The sequence below is a fragment of the Eretmochelys imbricata genome, chromosome 11 (assembly GCF_965152235.1).
Source record: "Eretmochelys imbricata isolate rEreImb1 chromosome 11, rEreImb1.hap1, whole genome shotgun sequence".
NCBI classification, from domain to species: domain Eukaryota; kingdom Metazoa; phylum Chordata; order Testudines; family Cheloniidae; genus Eretmochelys; species Eretmochelys imbricata.
The window spans coordinates 45,465,999-45,479,473 of record NC_135582.1 but is presented as its reverse complement, the minus strand read 5'-3'; the positions used below and the strand labels follow the sequence as shown (position 1 = coordinate 45,479,473).

The window sequence follows — 13,475 nt, the reverse complement described above, 5'->3', positions numbered from 1 at the left end:
ACCAGTCTGTGCCCAGTAACTCTTTGTGTATGGGGCTAGGCCTCAGTGACATGACTGAGTCTGCAAAATTTGTCATTATTATTTTTCACTAATACCATTTGAATAGATTTCTCTGTCTCCTGTCACAAGTTTTTTTTTAGAACTGTGTACATTATAACATAAATTATATACATCAAATGCTATATTAGTGCACGTGGCTGCAGTTATGTCAGGGAAATATTTAGGAAAAGACAGTCTGGTCAAGATAAAATAAAATAAAATGTCAACAGATGGTCATTTTTACAACCCCGAATGCACATTTTAAGACCTTTTAAAGCCTACCTGTATATTAAATTTAATAATTAATAACTTAATATAACAGATTAACATAATACATATTAAGCTAAATGTAAGAATATGCTTCTTAGTGACCTTGATTTATTAATAAAATAGCCTTTCTTTTTCCATATCTATTGTTAATAGCAAGAATGGTGTAACTCTATGGACCTGATCCTGATTTACACCAGTGTAACTTGGATCAAAATCAGGCTGATTGTCTCCTATTCTTCACAACTCGGTAGGAGATTGATGAAATGGTAATTAGTCATTCCAGGGCTGTAGAAAGCTTTGCTTCAGTGGGGGACTTCAAAATCTGTTTAGGAACTCTCTTCTCTTCAGGATCCTGTGCTATCACTTACAAACAAACAAAAAACCCTAGCAACATTGCATGCACTGTTTCAGAGCAGCAGCCGTGTTAGTCTGTATCTGCAAAAAGAAAAGGAGTACTCGTGGCACCTTAGAGACTAACTAATTTATCTGAGCATAAGCTTTTGTGAGCTACAGCTCACTTCATCAGATGCATGCAGTGACTTTCACCCAAAGGGGGCCCTCTAGTCCTACTGCATTCTATGAATAGCTCCCACTGGAGTTATTTAAAGCTTTGAGCCAGGCCAAGAGGGCCTATAATAAGTTCAGTGACTTTACCCATAACACGCGCAGCTGGTTGTATTGTTCTTTAACACCTACTGGTATTTAAACAGATAAGCAGAATAGGAGAGAGAATTTTCCTCGGCTTGCTTTCATTTAATTGGTTTCCTTAAGCCAGCAGCAATCACAGACCACAGTGGCAGCAGATACAATGCAAACTGTATTCCACGTTGCATGGCTGTCTAACACAGCATTGATCGATGGTATGGAGTCTGCAGACCTTGTGAGAATGGATCCATAAAATCACTGCAGCCATTAACTTTCTCTTTCTTTTTTAACCATACTCGCTGTGTTTGAGTACTCTGCTTCAGACTAGAAGCCTATGTCGCAGTGCTGGGATATTGAAACCCCAGGGCAGGTCAAGAAGGAAAGTGACAAATTGACATGAAGTAATTGTGTTAGAGGTTTGTGGTGAAATTAAATAAAAATCCCCCTGTTTAGGCAACACTGACAGCAGCAGTGCTAATATGTTCTGCTGTTTGCTGTAAGCATGTACCCTTGCGGAAAGAAGAAAAACTCTTTTCCAGTGACCTCTAGTTAAAACTTCTCATACCCAAGTTAACTATCCTTTACAGGATTAATACTTTAGTTTTTGAGTATCCAAAGTTGTGCTAGACATTTTGCAAACAAATAAGAAAGGTATGGTTCCTGCCTAGAAGACCTTATGATTTAAATATGATAAAACGCAACAACTGAGAGTAACAAACAATGTGTGTAGTGAAGATTAAAGCAACAGAGTCACAAGGTCATTCCATAATTATACACGTCTTAATAGTTTAACAAAATATGTACATTTTGAATATTGAAATTTCCCATACCCTAGCTTTTAAACAAAAACAGACACCTCCCACTTCTCCAAGAAAGAAAACAAAACACACACGTCTTCTGGTTTTCCTCCTTCCCCTGCTGATTTCCCTTCAATCCTGACAAGTTCACTCACTGCCTAGTTTTAACCTTCCCCTGCAACGAGTCAGCCTTTATTTATGTTCTATCATCGTCCATTATCTGAGACCAAAGTGATCAAATCCAGAGCACTTAGCTGGAAGGTGATAAAGCCAGGTTCTAAGCCCCACTTTGCCTGAGTCAGAGCAGGCATTTGAACTCAGGTCTTCCATGCTGCAGGTGAGTGCCCTAAATGCCAGGTTTTGGGGTACACCTCTAGTTTTGTGAATGGTGTGTAATCCCCTGGTGAATTGAGTTTGTAAGATTTTTTTCTTGTCTGAAACTATTTGGTAAATTTGTGTCAAACTCAAATAGTTTCAGCCAACCCAATATTGCATCTTTCAGTGAACAAACTATTCGTCTGAAAAATGTTGCTTTGCTCCAAAGTACTATTCAGCATGAGTAAAGTTATCAGATGTTGGCCCAGAAATGTGATATCCAAAAGGCTGTGACTGGCTACTGATAGTTGAAATGGTCTAAATTTATGTATGTGGTAGAAGAAGGCAGGGAAAATTAGGGGAAGAACTAAAATAGTCTCTAAGGTGCCACAAGGACTCCTCTTCTTTTTGCGGATACAGATAAACACGGCTGCTACTCTGAAACCACTGAATAGCGTCATCCTCATAGTTTCATTATCATTATTTATAGAAAAGCCAAAAATGTGCTAGGCACTTAACATATGTATGTGTAGGGTGGTTTCCTGCCTTGAATAGTTTACAAAATAGAGCCCAATTCTGCCACCCTTATGCAGATTAGCAGTTTATTTCAAGAGAAGTGCTATTGATTTCACTGTGTCTATCTGTGTGAGTAAGAACCCGTCACACCGGATTTGTAGGACTGGGACTTTAGTCAGGTAACCGGGTTAGTGCTAACTAGTTCTTAAAGCTGTTGATAGCACATAATATTCCTAATCTGCTAAAAGTTGATCAGAATAAATGAATGAGTGCAAAAAGATTCATATTAGAAGATGTGTAGATTTTGAAGAGACCATGGTGTGCAGTTCTTCATTATATTCTCACTACTACTATACTCAAATAGATTAAAAAATCCAATTCAGATTTTTGTTTCAAATGAGACTATTGGACGAACATAATTACTGATTTCATGTGAGTTTCCATTTTTGAAATTAAAGCCTGTTGAAGATACAGTTGCGCTGTAGAAAATGCATTTTATATTAACTCAGAATTTCTTCAATCAATTGATTTTTGTCTATTAAGAAAACCCTCATTATCATTCTGGCCAGTCTGCTTGCCTATCGGTAGTTTAAGATTTGCACTCATTTCATTGCTGATTAAACTCATTTTCACCATGTCATAAATTAATTATTTGTATTAAAGGTATGCAGAATCAGTAGATTTTATTAAGCTCTAAGTAACCATCTACAAAAGGTATAACCTTAATCTTTATTAGTGTTTGAAGGAGGTGCACTGATAAATTAAAAGGAATATCTCTTCTTTAAGAAATGTTGAAACAGAGGGACAACTTTTTATAAATTTAAGGTTGCACTGAAAAATAAGGGTTACAGGTATGATGACAAATTAATTCTCAAAATTCTAAACAACTTATTCCATAAATAACGTCCTTTTTGTGATCTTGGATTTTCTACGGGCCACATTTTCTCACCAGATTCAGTCTACTGCCATACTCCATGGCATTAGATAGGCATGGTTGATCGGGCATTGCTCAAATTCAGTCAGGATGGCTGATCTTGGTCTTCTGAATCACTGGAACTGGCTGTATATAAATATTTGAATCAAGATAAGTCAGCAGAGATTAAATTGACAAAGTTCAGACTTCAGAAGAATTCATCTTCTAATTTTTGGATTTATTTATGTATTTATTTATCTTTGTCAGAGACAACTTCAATAATTAATTAATATGAGCATTAATTCTTTTTTATGCACCATCTTCAAATCCTAATACTATGTGATGACTTGTTTACAATTTGGAGAGAACTACCTCAAGCATTCATATTATTGCGAATTGGCACCCTGGTGCTTAAATGTTTCAGATTATGAAACTATCAGTGCTTTCTCAATTGATTAATTCTACACTTCTGTTCAAACAGCATCTTTAAAAAAATGTTATCTTAGAGCATGGAGGGAATGAGATGACAAGTTTTGTGCATTTACTGTAAGAAAATTTGAAACTTTTGGAGGTAAAGTGAAATATCCTTTAAAAATAGAAATCTAAGCCACTTGGTATGTCAGATATTTTCAATTGTTCATGTTTCATTTCTCTCCCTTCTGCTTAGTTCCTCTAGGGCCAGAATCGAATACCCTTACTTGCATTGAGTAGTACCTTACTCAATTGGTAGTGCAACTAAAGTCATTGGGATTAACAGTGCATTGAATGTGAAATAATTTGTCAGGAAATGTCATTTCTCTGCTCTGCCCTGCTCCTTAAGAATTTTATCTGCATTATTACTGTTATGTTTTTTTAAGACTTGAGTTTTTAAAATCTTGCTAAATCATTTCTGATATGAAACTGAAGAGCTATTTTTATTCACCTACTGTCGTCTTGCTGGTGCACAAGCCAGGAGAAGTATTAACAGCTGTATTGTTCCAATTTAGCTCTTGGATGACTGGAATTCAGGAAATGCTAGAATATGTTCAGAAAAGAGTGGATCAACTAATCAGACAGTGTCCTGCTTACAAAGAACTTGCTTTAAAGAAACAAGGGCTCACTGCCTCACTAGAAGATTATCTAAAGAAGGTATATTATAAAAGGCATCCTCATTAATGTATTCATGCACACTGCATTGAATTTCTGTACTATAGCTGTTAGAACATTAGACTTCGCTTCTGGTTGAATAGTGCCAAATAATGTACTTAGCTGGTAGAGAGGATAGGTGAATTATACCTATGAAATGCTGAGTGCAGCCGTAGGCACCAGTATATTTAAATGCCTTGCTCTGAAAATGAAGCTGATTCTACAAACACATTATACCTATTAAATAATAAATCATGAATTTGCTTTGATAATGAGCCCTTTGTTTTGGCAAAGATGAGCAAGCAATCCTGGACTGTGACTTGCAAGTAAGTTTCCTGCATTCTTTATATTTTTTTCCATATTTTGTTTTGTCGACGATGAGAAAGGAGGTGAAGCAAACTCGGGGGACAACAGGAATGGGGATTGTGAACCACAGCACAGGTGATGTGATTTCTCTGTGCTGCCAAAGGAAAGTGTATCACATTCACAATAACAGCTCCTTTTACTCATTAAGGAACTGATCCTGAAAGGTACTGAAAGCCTTCTGTGTGTCTTCAGCTCTCTCTGACCTCTGTTATTTTGCATTAGAGCTAGAATAGGCGTTTAGGGCTTCCCTTTGAGCCTATGTGCCTGTTCTACCTCTAATGCAATATAATATTTGTCGCAAGGTTCGTAGCAAAGACATCCCCAAGTGCAGACCAAAACTATTAAATAATATTTAATGATTCAATAATTATTCAATACGCAATTTGACATTTCATAATGTACATGTGATGCTTACAGGTAATTATTCTGAATCAAATGGGAAGAAGTCAATTTGCTATCCATGGATCCCTTTACACACACTTTCTATAAATGAGGTTTCAGGATATTGGAGCGTGATGAACATACTGCATAGTTTAAATAGTCGAGAAGAAAAGATTCACTGGTACCTTCTGTTGGTCCTGCACAAAAGGCCTCACTAGGAAAATGTGAATCTAAACCAAATGAATTCTCTAAATGTAACTATTTTCAACTTCATCATTTTTAGCCTCACATTTTCATATGTGGTCTCTGATTCTGGGTGCCTCAGTTTTGGGCACCCCCACCCAGACACCCAGAATTGGAGGACATTTTGAACATTTGAGCCAAAAGGTCTCAGCTTTCTTCACAGAATGCTTCTCAGTGTCTCACCCTCCCAAGTAAAACACTTCCTATTGCAACCTCCCATTAAAGCCAAGCATTCTGAAGGATCTGGTGCTAAATTAGGCTCCCTTTGAATCATACAGTTCCTGGACGAAATTCAGAAGCCCCATTTTAAAATGGATGGTAAACATGAATTCACATTCCTAGCGGTGGCTATGTATACCACATATAGAGTCATCTGAAGCTGCTCTTCATGACCTATCCTATTGCCAGCATACATGCACAACTCTTGTTGTCATTAAGAGAAGTTATGTGCACGTATCTGCAGAAAAAAGACCTTTTAGATTGCTAGAGAAGTTTTAAAGATGCTTTATTTTTTTTTAAATGGCCCAGTCTATAAAACAAACTTTTTTAAAACATGAGGTATCTTGAAAGTATTCAGTTAAAGGTAGTAAATTCTAGATTATAACATTGTGAAGCTCCCAACTTATTAAAATAACAATGCTGGACTAATTAGGGTGAGAAAAAACAATTTAGATAAAATGAGAGAGAGCAGGCATGAACCTTTGTCCCAAGTGCAAACCAGACCTTTTAATTAGATTTGAAATAGAATAATTTGGTTGGTTGGTTGGCTTTTTTGTTTTTGGCATCCTCTGTATTTCCTGAAATCAAAGTGGTACAATGCCAAGAGCTATGTCTGTTCCCTCACTTTGTTCTATGCAAGTTTGTTTTTATTATGCCTAATGATGTAAATTAATATAATTATGTATATATTATATTTTTAACTAAAGGTATCATTGTCAATTAAAAAAATCAGTCCGATACTTGCAATCAGTATGGATCCTGGTTCTTGTTTGACTGAGTCGGAGAAAGTCTTGAATGAATACCTAGAACTGTCTAATCAAGCTAAGGTAAAAAACAAAACAAAACAAAACAAAAAAAAACCTTTTCATATGCTATTACCCTAAGTAATAGCTGGGGATGGGCATGTTTCCTTAGAAGGAAAATAGGTCTTCATTTTTATTAAATCTTATAGTCCATCAACAATAATATAACTAAAACTGCAAGCAGGTAATTCTTACAGTTAGGGTACTCTCCATTCTCATCTCAGCCCTACCTTTTTTTAGTATCATCCTATCCTCTGTTAGTATCTCAAGACCCAAACACAGTCAGATTTTAATACCCTTGGAAGCGTCATGTTCTTGATGTATATCACTGATCCACCAACTTTTGGGATGTCAAAAATTACATGTTCAAGAATGTGGTCATCAAAATTCCAGTTGTGAGATTCTCTCCCACTCAGGTTCCTTCATGCTGGGTAAAAGGGCTGGAATGGTGTAAAAGCCCAGGTCCATGCACAGGTATTGTAGAGACAGCCGTAAGACTGCCTTCTAAGAACACCACAGCATGAATCATTGCAGGGAGGCTGTTTTACCCAGATAGGCCCCACAACATGCAAAAGGGCCTTAAAGCTACTTTAGCTCTCCCACCCCCCACCTGCCCACTTTCTGCTAATCTGTTGAAATCTCACCTCAGCTTCATATTTTAAGGCTAAGCTGGGAGCTCTTTAAAATGCAGCTATATGTATTCTCTTCGGAACTAGTCCCAATTTGAGCATATATCTGAAAACTCAGTATCTTTGTTGTTCTTTTTCCTTGTTATCTTATACCAGTTTATATAATCCAATCATTTGGTTTGTGCAGTAGCACTGAAACTAAATTCACGTACAAGCAATTCTGAAGAACACTCAGCAAGAATATAAAAATAACAGAAGCTTTATAAGAGTCATTCTTTGTGGCAAATGAGCATGAAATAATTTTTGCCAACATTTCTGCTCAATTTGTGTAACACTATTCTGACGCGGATATTTCCTTTGCCTGTTGTGATCTTTCTCTAGAAACCGTATAATGTGCTTTGACTACAGTATCCTCGCCACGTACCCTTTCCTTCTATGGAATTTCATAGGGTATATAGCTTGCATTCTGGCTGAGTGTCAGAGATAAATATACCATGTGCTATGAATCCAAAAGATGGACTAAAGTATCCAAAGCTATCTTAGGCCTCTAGATATAGAAATATATGCATCAAATACTTTTCCTAGTTCTGATGCCATCCTCACAGGTGCAGTTTTGGATGAGAACATTATGCGTGCAGGACAATAATTCCATAAATTCACTTCTTAAAGTATTTATGTATTTTTTGAGAAAATTTGGGATCCAGAAGTCATTTGAAAAACACATAAGCAAAACCTCTGTCTTGTTTCCTGAAATGATTTACCATCATGTTTACCAGACTTTTCACATTTAAATGAAACCCTGGATCCTTTCAATACTAGGGCAGTAAATGGTAGCTAGGCTTTTCACTAGGGTTGGATTTTATTCATGACTGTTCTTATGTGTTTTTGAGAACAAAGTGTTGCTGTCAAAGTCCCTTCTGGCAATTTATTCACTAGGTTCCATGTGAAATCAAAGCAACATCTAATTTCAGGAAGAGGTGTTTCCGATTTTATAGGGCCCACTAGAACAAGTAGGTGTAACGCTTGAGTAAAACATCTGTGCTTGCCCAGAGTTGTGAGCTACCACAGTAGAGTTGAAAAACAGAATCCTGGCTGATTCTACCAGTGTGGTGGTAATGTCCAGGAAATCTGCACAACCAACCCAGAGTAAAATACTACTGGGTTTGGGGAGTGGAGACAGTAAGCAGACAGGATATGCTGTTTGTCCCCTATTCTGATTTTGGGGGATTGCAGATTTGCACTGCATGGGAACTTACTGACCATGCTCTTTGTTGTGGATGGCACATCCCTTTCCTCTATCAGCATTCCCAGGTGGAGAATTTCCCTTGCTTTTTTGTCAAGTGGCTACACTGATTTTAAATATTCAGACACACATTTTTTCCATTTAAAATTAGCAAATTTTATTATGTTCAGGCTCTGTGTTTGGTTTCAAAACTGTCACAGGAGGGGGATGTTTAGCTTTGGCATTTAATGTACATTTTGAGTTGTTCCTTTGCTATGTAGGTGGGTGGGTTAAACAGAGCCAATACTGCCAGAAATTAACATTAGGATGTGAATTTTCACGAGCCCTTTCCAATCACCATATACTGTGTTCTATGTTTATGTCCTCATAGGAAACGTCACATGAACTGGAAGCAGCTGTGAGAATTATTAATGAAGTGGAAGAATTTGAACCTGCAGAGGTGGCAGCTTTCTCTAGCAAAGCTGACCTTCTAAATGAAGAACTGGCAACACTTAACAAAAATATTAGTTCAAAACTAGACGTTCTAAAAGCTTATGTTGCATTTTTAAAGTCAGCGAAGGAGGTACAGATTCCCTACTGAATTACCGGACTTCACTCTGTAATTTTACAAGATGGAGAGAGAACAAGGGTTTTGCCTAGCCTAAAATAGCATCTAGGGCTGCTATCCCAGGGAAGGCTGTGCAGGCCTCCTAGCTACACAGCCTATAGGCTGCAGTCTATTCCAAATGAGGTAATTTTCCTCAGAAAGGGCCTCAGTTAAATCAGTGCAAGAACTGTGTGTAGTCCAGCCCTCATCAGTTAATTTACACAAGCATAAGGATTTGCATGCATGCAGTTCTTGCACTGATTTAACTACATTGGTTTAAGACACCACTGTAGTTAAATCAGTGTAACCCCCCTCACGTGAATATCTTTTTAAAAGTGCTAACATTGGTACAGCTTGCCTTAGTAAATTAACCAAAACCAAGCTATACTGATATAATTTCTTTAGATTAGTATAATTGTGTCCACACTAGGGTCTGGTTTTTCTACCAATGTAATTAAATTGGTAGAAAAAAAAAAACAGTTTAGTTAAATTGGTGCAAAAATTGAATTAAAATGATGCAAGCGTAAACCACCCCAGCTGAGACCATAATCAGTCCCTTCATTTCTAACATGCTTTTGGTAACTGATAAACCTGGGCTAGTAATAGAACTAGATGTTTTGGATCCTTGTTTTTAAATACTTAAAGATTATTCACTAATATTTTCCTTGTACGTTTTAAACTAAAATGAGAACAGAGGATATTTCATGTAAATTTGGCCATAGCAATTAAGCTCTCAATTCTAGTGACGCTAATTAAGAACAATATCACATTTACTTGTTCATATCCTAATGTTTGACTTTCAGTGTTTTTTTATGTTTGTCACATGTTGTATTTGTCTAATGCTAATTTTTGTTACTTCACATTAAATGGAGCTAAACAACTTATAATATTTGTATAATAGATGATGGACATGGAACACATTGCTACCGACTTAAAAACGTATTGCTGTATGCTTAGAAGCTCTCGTTGCATAATAAACTTTTTACTTCAGTCCCGAGCCTATTTGCCAGCTGTTAAAATAGGTTTCCAGGTTACTTAACACACTTCTGCTTGTTTTATGATTGTCCAGTTTTCTGTAGAGGAGGATGCGGTTTAAAACATGGAAAACGTTCATTAATGTATTACTCAAATCTACCACCATGTCTGATTTGAGAGATTGAGGCCTGTATTTTTATTCTTGCATTTTTCTGCAGGTAAATGACCAGGCTCAAAGTCTGAAGGAATTCTATAAATTTGAACCTGTGCAAACAGAGAGTGAAGCTGAAAACAAGACTGTGATGGAGTCAGCTGATACTCAGTGGCTGATGGTTTTAAAGAAGATTCTTTCTACTCAAGATATGGGGCATGATTTTATTAATTCATTAAATATGGTGAGACTGTAGTTCACTGAGTTATCACTGTAGCAAGGATTAATTGTTAAATTCACAATCATAACTTCAAATATGCACAAAACTACAATAACTACTGACAAATTAAGAGTAGATCTATGGATCCTACTCCCATGCCCCGAGGAGCTTGCCCAGGGCACAGTATTTCTATTGTGTTTCGGGGTGGGGAGGGGGCATAATTAGAGCTGAGCAAAATTTGGAATTTCCACCTGTGGGAAATGTTGACTTTTTTTTTTTTCATTTCAAAATGTTTTTCTTTTTCTTTTCTTTTCTTTTCTTTTTTTTTGGCAGCAAAGAAATTGTAAAAAAATTTTGATTTGGAAATGGCAAAACATTTCATTTTGACATTTGCAATAGAAAGAAAACATTTTGACATTTCTGAAATGTAAATGTTTCATTTTGTTTTGTTGAATTCACTCCAAAGGCTCCTCAACATTACACAGCATTTCCCTAGCATATTGCCTTAGGAGAGGCATAGTTTGGGTCTCCATTGTCTCCTATGAGCCAGTCTCCTTGGAGGACTATCTGTGTGTCCATGCTGCATTGTGGAGGATGAACTCCTTCAGGGAGACTGGCTCAAAGGAGACAGTAGGGGACCCAAACCACACTTGCCATAAGGCAATGCTAGTAAAATGCCCTTTATTTTTTTTAACCGATTTGAAACTAAATGTTTTGGGTCAACTCAATATAACAAAATATCTTGATTCAGACTGAGCTGACCCAAAACAAAATATTTCATGCTGATTTTCTCATCAGAAAAATCACAGTAATGTGGTTAAATTGGGAGGAAATTCTTAGGTGACATTATTTTTTAACTTGAAATTTCAAAGGAAGTTAAGACAGCTTAAACATTTTATCACCTTCTATTTCTTGTCGATTGAGCTTGCAGAATTTGAAAACCTATGAAAACCTTCCATTACAGTGCAGTAGGGCATGCCTGGATATATAACCCTCTTCAGGCCATGCAGGAATTGCTAGCAAGTGACCAGCTGATCCAGCTGCATATAAGGATAAAATGCATTTGTAGACCATTTAAAGGCGAGATCATCCTTCCCATAGTCTCCATTCATGGATCACTCCCATCCCATGCAGAATGTGAGTGAGGAAAGCTAGCTCTGCACCACTCACTCCGCTTCTGCACCTTGTGGAGGGCAGTCAGCATATCTGGGATCTGCATGAGTAGTCTGGACACTTGGAAGCCAGGAGCAGGAGCAAGTAGGCCAGCCTGATGGAGTTTAAGCAGAAATAATTATATAGCTAGGGATGGTATTATTTCTTTTACTAAGGTGCCTTCTGAGGGTCCCAGGGGCCACCACAGTCAGGATCCCTGTTAGCATGATTTTAATGGAGCTGTGCCATCTGGGGTTATGGAAGCACAGGGTCTCCATGCAGATAACCCTGGCCTTCTGTAGATCCCATTAGACTCACATATTTCTATTTGTGCAATATACAGTTTACTCTGCATCCACTAAGAGGCAGTCTGTACTAGTCTGGAAAATATAAAAGGACTTTTTAGAAAAATGGATGGTAGAACTGTCTCCACACAGTTTGTCCTTGCTGATGGTCTCTCAGATATTGCCTCTTCCAAGGCTCAGCTATTGCTGCCAACATGTCTTCTGCTAATGTGGTCCTAGTATATTCTTGGGGGGTGTATTATAAATCTTTATCCGTGTCTGGATATAATTTACACACACCGCCTTCCTCAGAGGAAAAATTCTGTGCTAGAGTTGGGAAAAGAGTAAAGAGAATTATCAAGTTTTCTATGATGTCACTGAGGTGAGTCCTCAAAAAAAAACCCTCAAAGACAAAAAACCCAAAAGTACTGAATATGTTTGCCTCATGTTATCCCACAAGTGTTTCAGCCTTGTGCAAAGGGAACCACATCTAAGGATAAGTAAAAAGAAAAGGAGTACTTGTGGCACCTTAGAGACTAACCAATTTATTTGAGCATGAGCTTTCGTGAGCTACATCTCACTTCATCAGATGCATACCGTGGAAACTGCAGCAGACTTTATATATACACAGAGAATATGAAACAATACCTCCTCCCACCCCACTGTCCTGCTGGTAATAGCTTATCTAAAGTAATCGTCAGGTTAGGCCATTTCCAGCACAAATCCAGGTTTTCTCACCCTCCACCCCCCCACACAAATTCACTCTCCTGCTGGTGATAGCCCATCCAAAGTGACAACTCTTTACACAATGTGCATGATAATGAAGTTAGGCCATTTCCTGCACAAATCCAGGTTCTCTCACTCCCTCACCCCCCTCCAAAAACCCACCCCCATACACACACAGACTCACTCTCCTGCTGGTAATAGCTCATCCAAACTGACCACTCTCCAAGTTTAAAACCAAGTTAAACCAGAACATCTGGGGGGGGGGTAGGAAAAAACAAGAGGAAATAGGCTACCTTGCATAATGACTTAGCCACTCCCAGTCTCTATTTAAGCCTAAATTAATAGTATCCAATTTACAAATGAATTCCAATTCAGCAGTTTCTCGCTGGAGTCTTGTTTTTTCCTACCCCCCCCCCCAGATGTTCTGGTTTAACTTGGTTTTAAACTTGGAGAGTGGTCAGTTTGGATGAGCTATTACCAGCAGGAGAGTGAGTCTGTGTGTGTATGGGGGTGGGTTTTTGGAGGGGGGTGGGGGAGTGAGAGAACCTGGATTTGTGCAGGAAATGGCCTAACTTCATTAAAAAGAAAAGGAGTACTTGTGGCACCTTAGAGACTAACCAATTTATTTGAGCATGAGCTTTCGTGAGCTACAGCTCACTTCATCAGATGCATACCGTGGAAACTGCAGCAGACTTTATATATACCGAAAGGAAGATGATGTCTGTCTGTATCTGTGCAAGTTGCACATTGTGTAAAGAGTTGTCACTTTGGATGGGCTATCACCAGCAGGAGAGTGAATTTGTGTGGGGGGGTGGAGGGTGAGAAAACCTGGATTTGTGCTGGAAATGGCCTAACCTGTTGCTCACTTTAGATAAGC

At 37.9% G+C, this 13,475-nt stretch overlaps 1 protein-coding gene across 1 annotated transcript in view; it reads left to right on the top strand.

Annotated features, from left to right (window-relative positions):
- The window catches only part of CCDC141 (coiled-coil domain containing 141), a 141,765-nt gene that overhangs the window by 87,437 nt on the left and 40,853 nt on the right, over positions 1 to 13,475 (top strand). The window contains exons 9-12 of the mRNA XM_077830395.1: positions 4,482 to 4,623; positions 6,537 to 6,656; positions 8,875 to 9,066; positions 10,284 to 10,460. Coding sequence (XP_077686521.1) covers positions 4,482 to 4,623; positions 6,537 to 6,656; positions 8,875 to 9,066; positions 10,284 to 10,460 — 631 coding nt within the window. The remainder of the gene's footprint in view (positions 1 to 4,481; positions 4,624 to 6,536; positions 6,657 to 8,874; positions 9,067 to 10,283; positions 10,461 to 13,475) is intronic.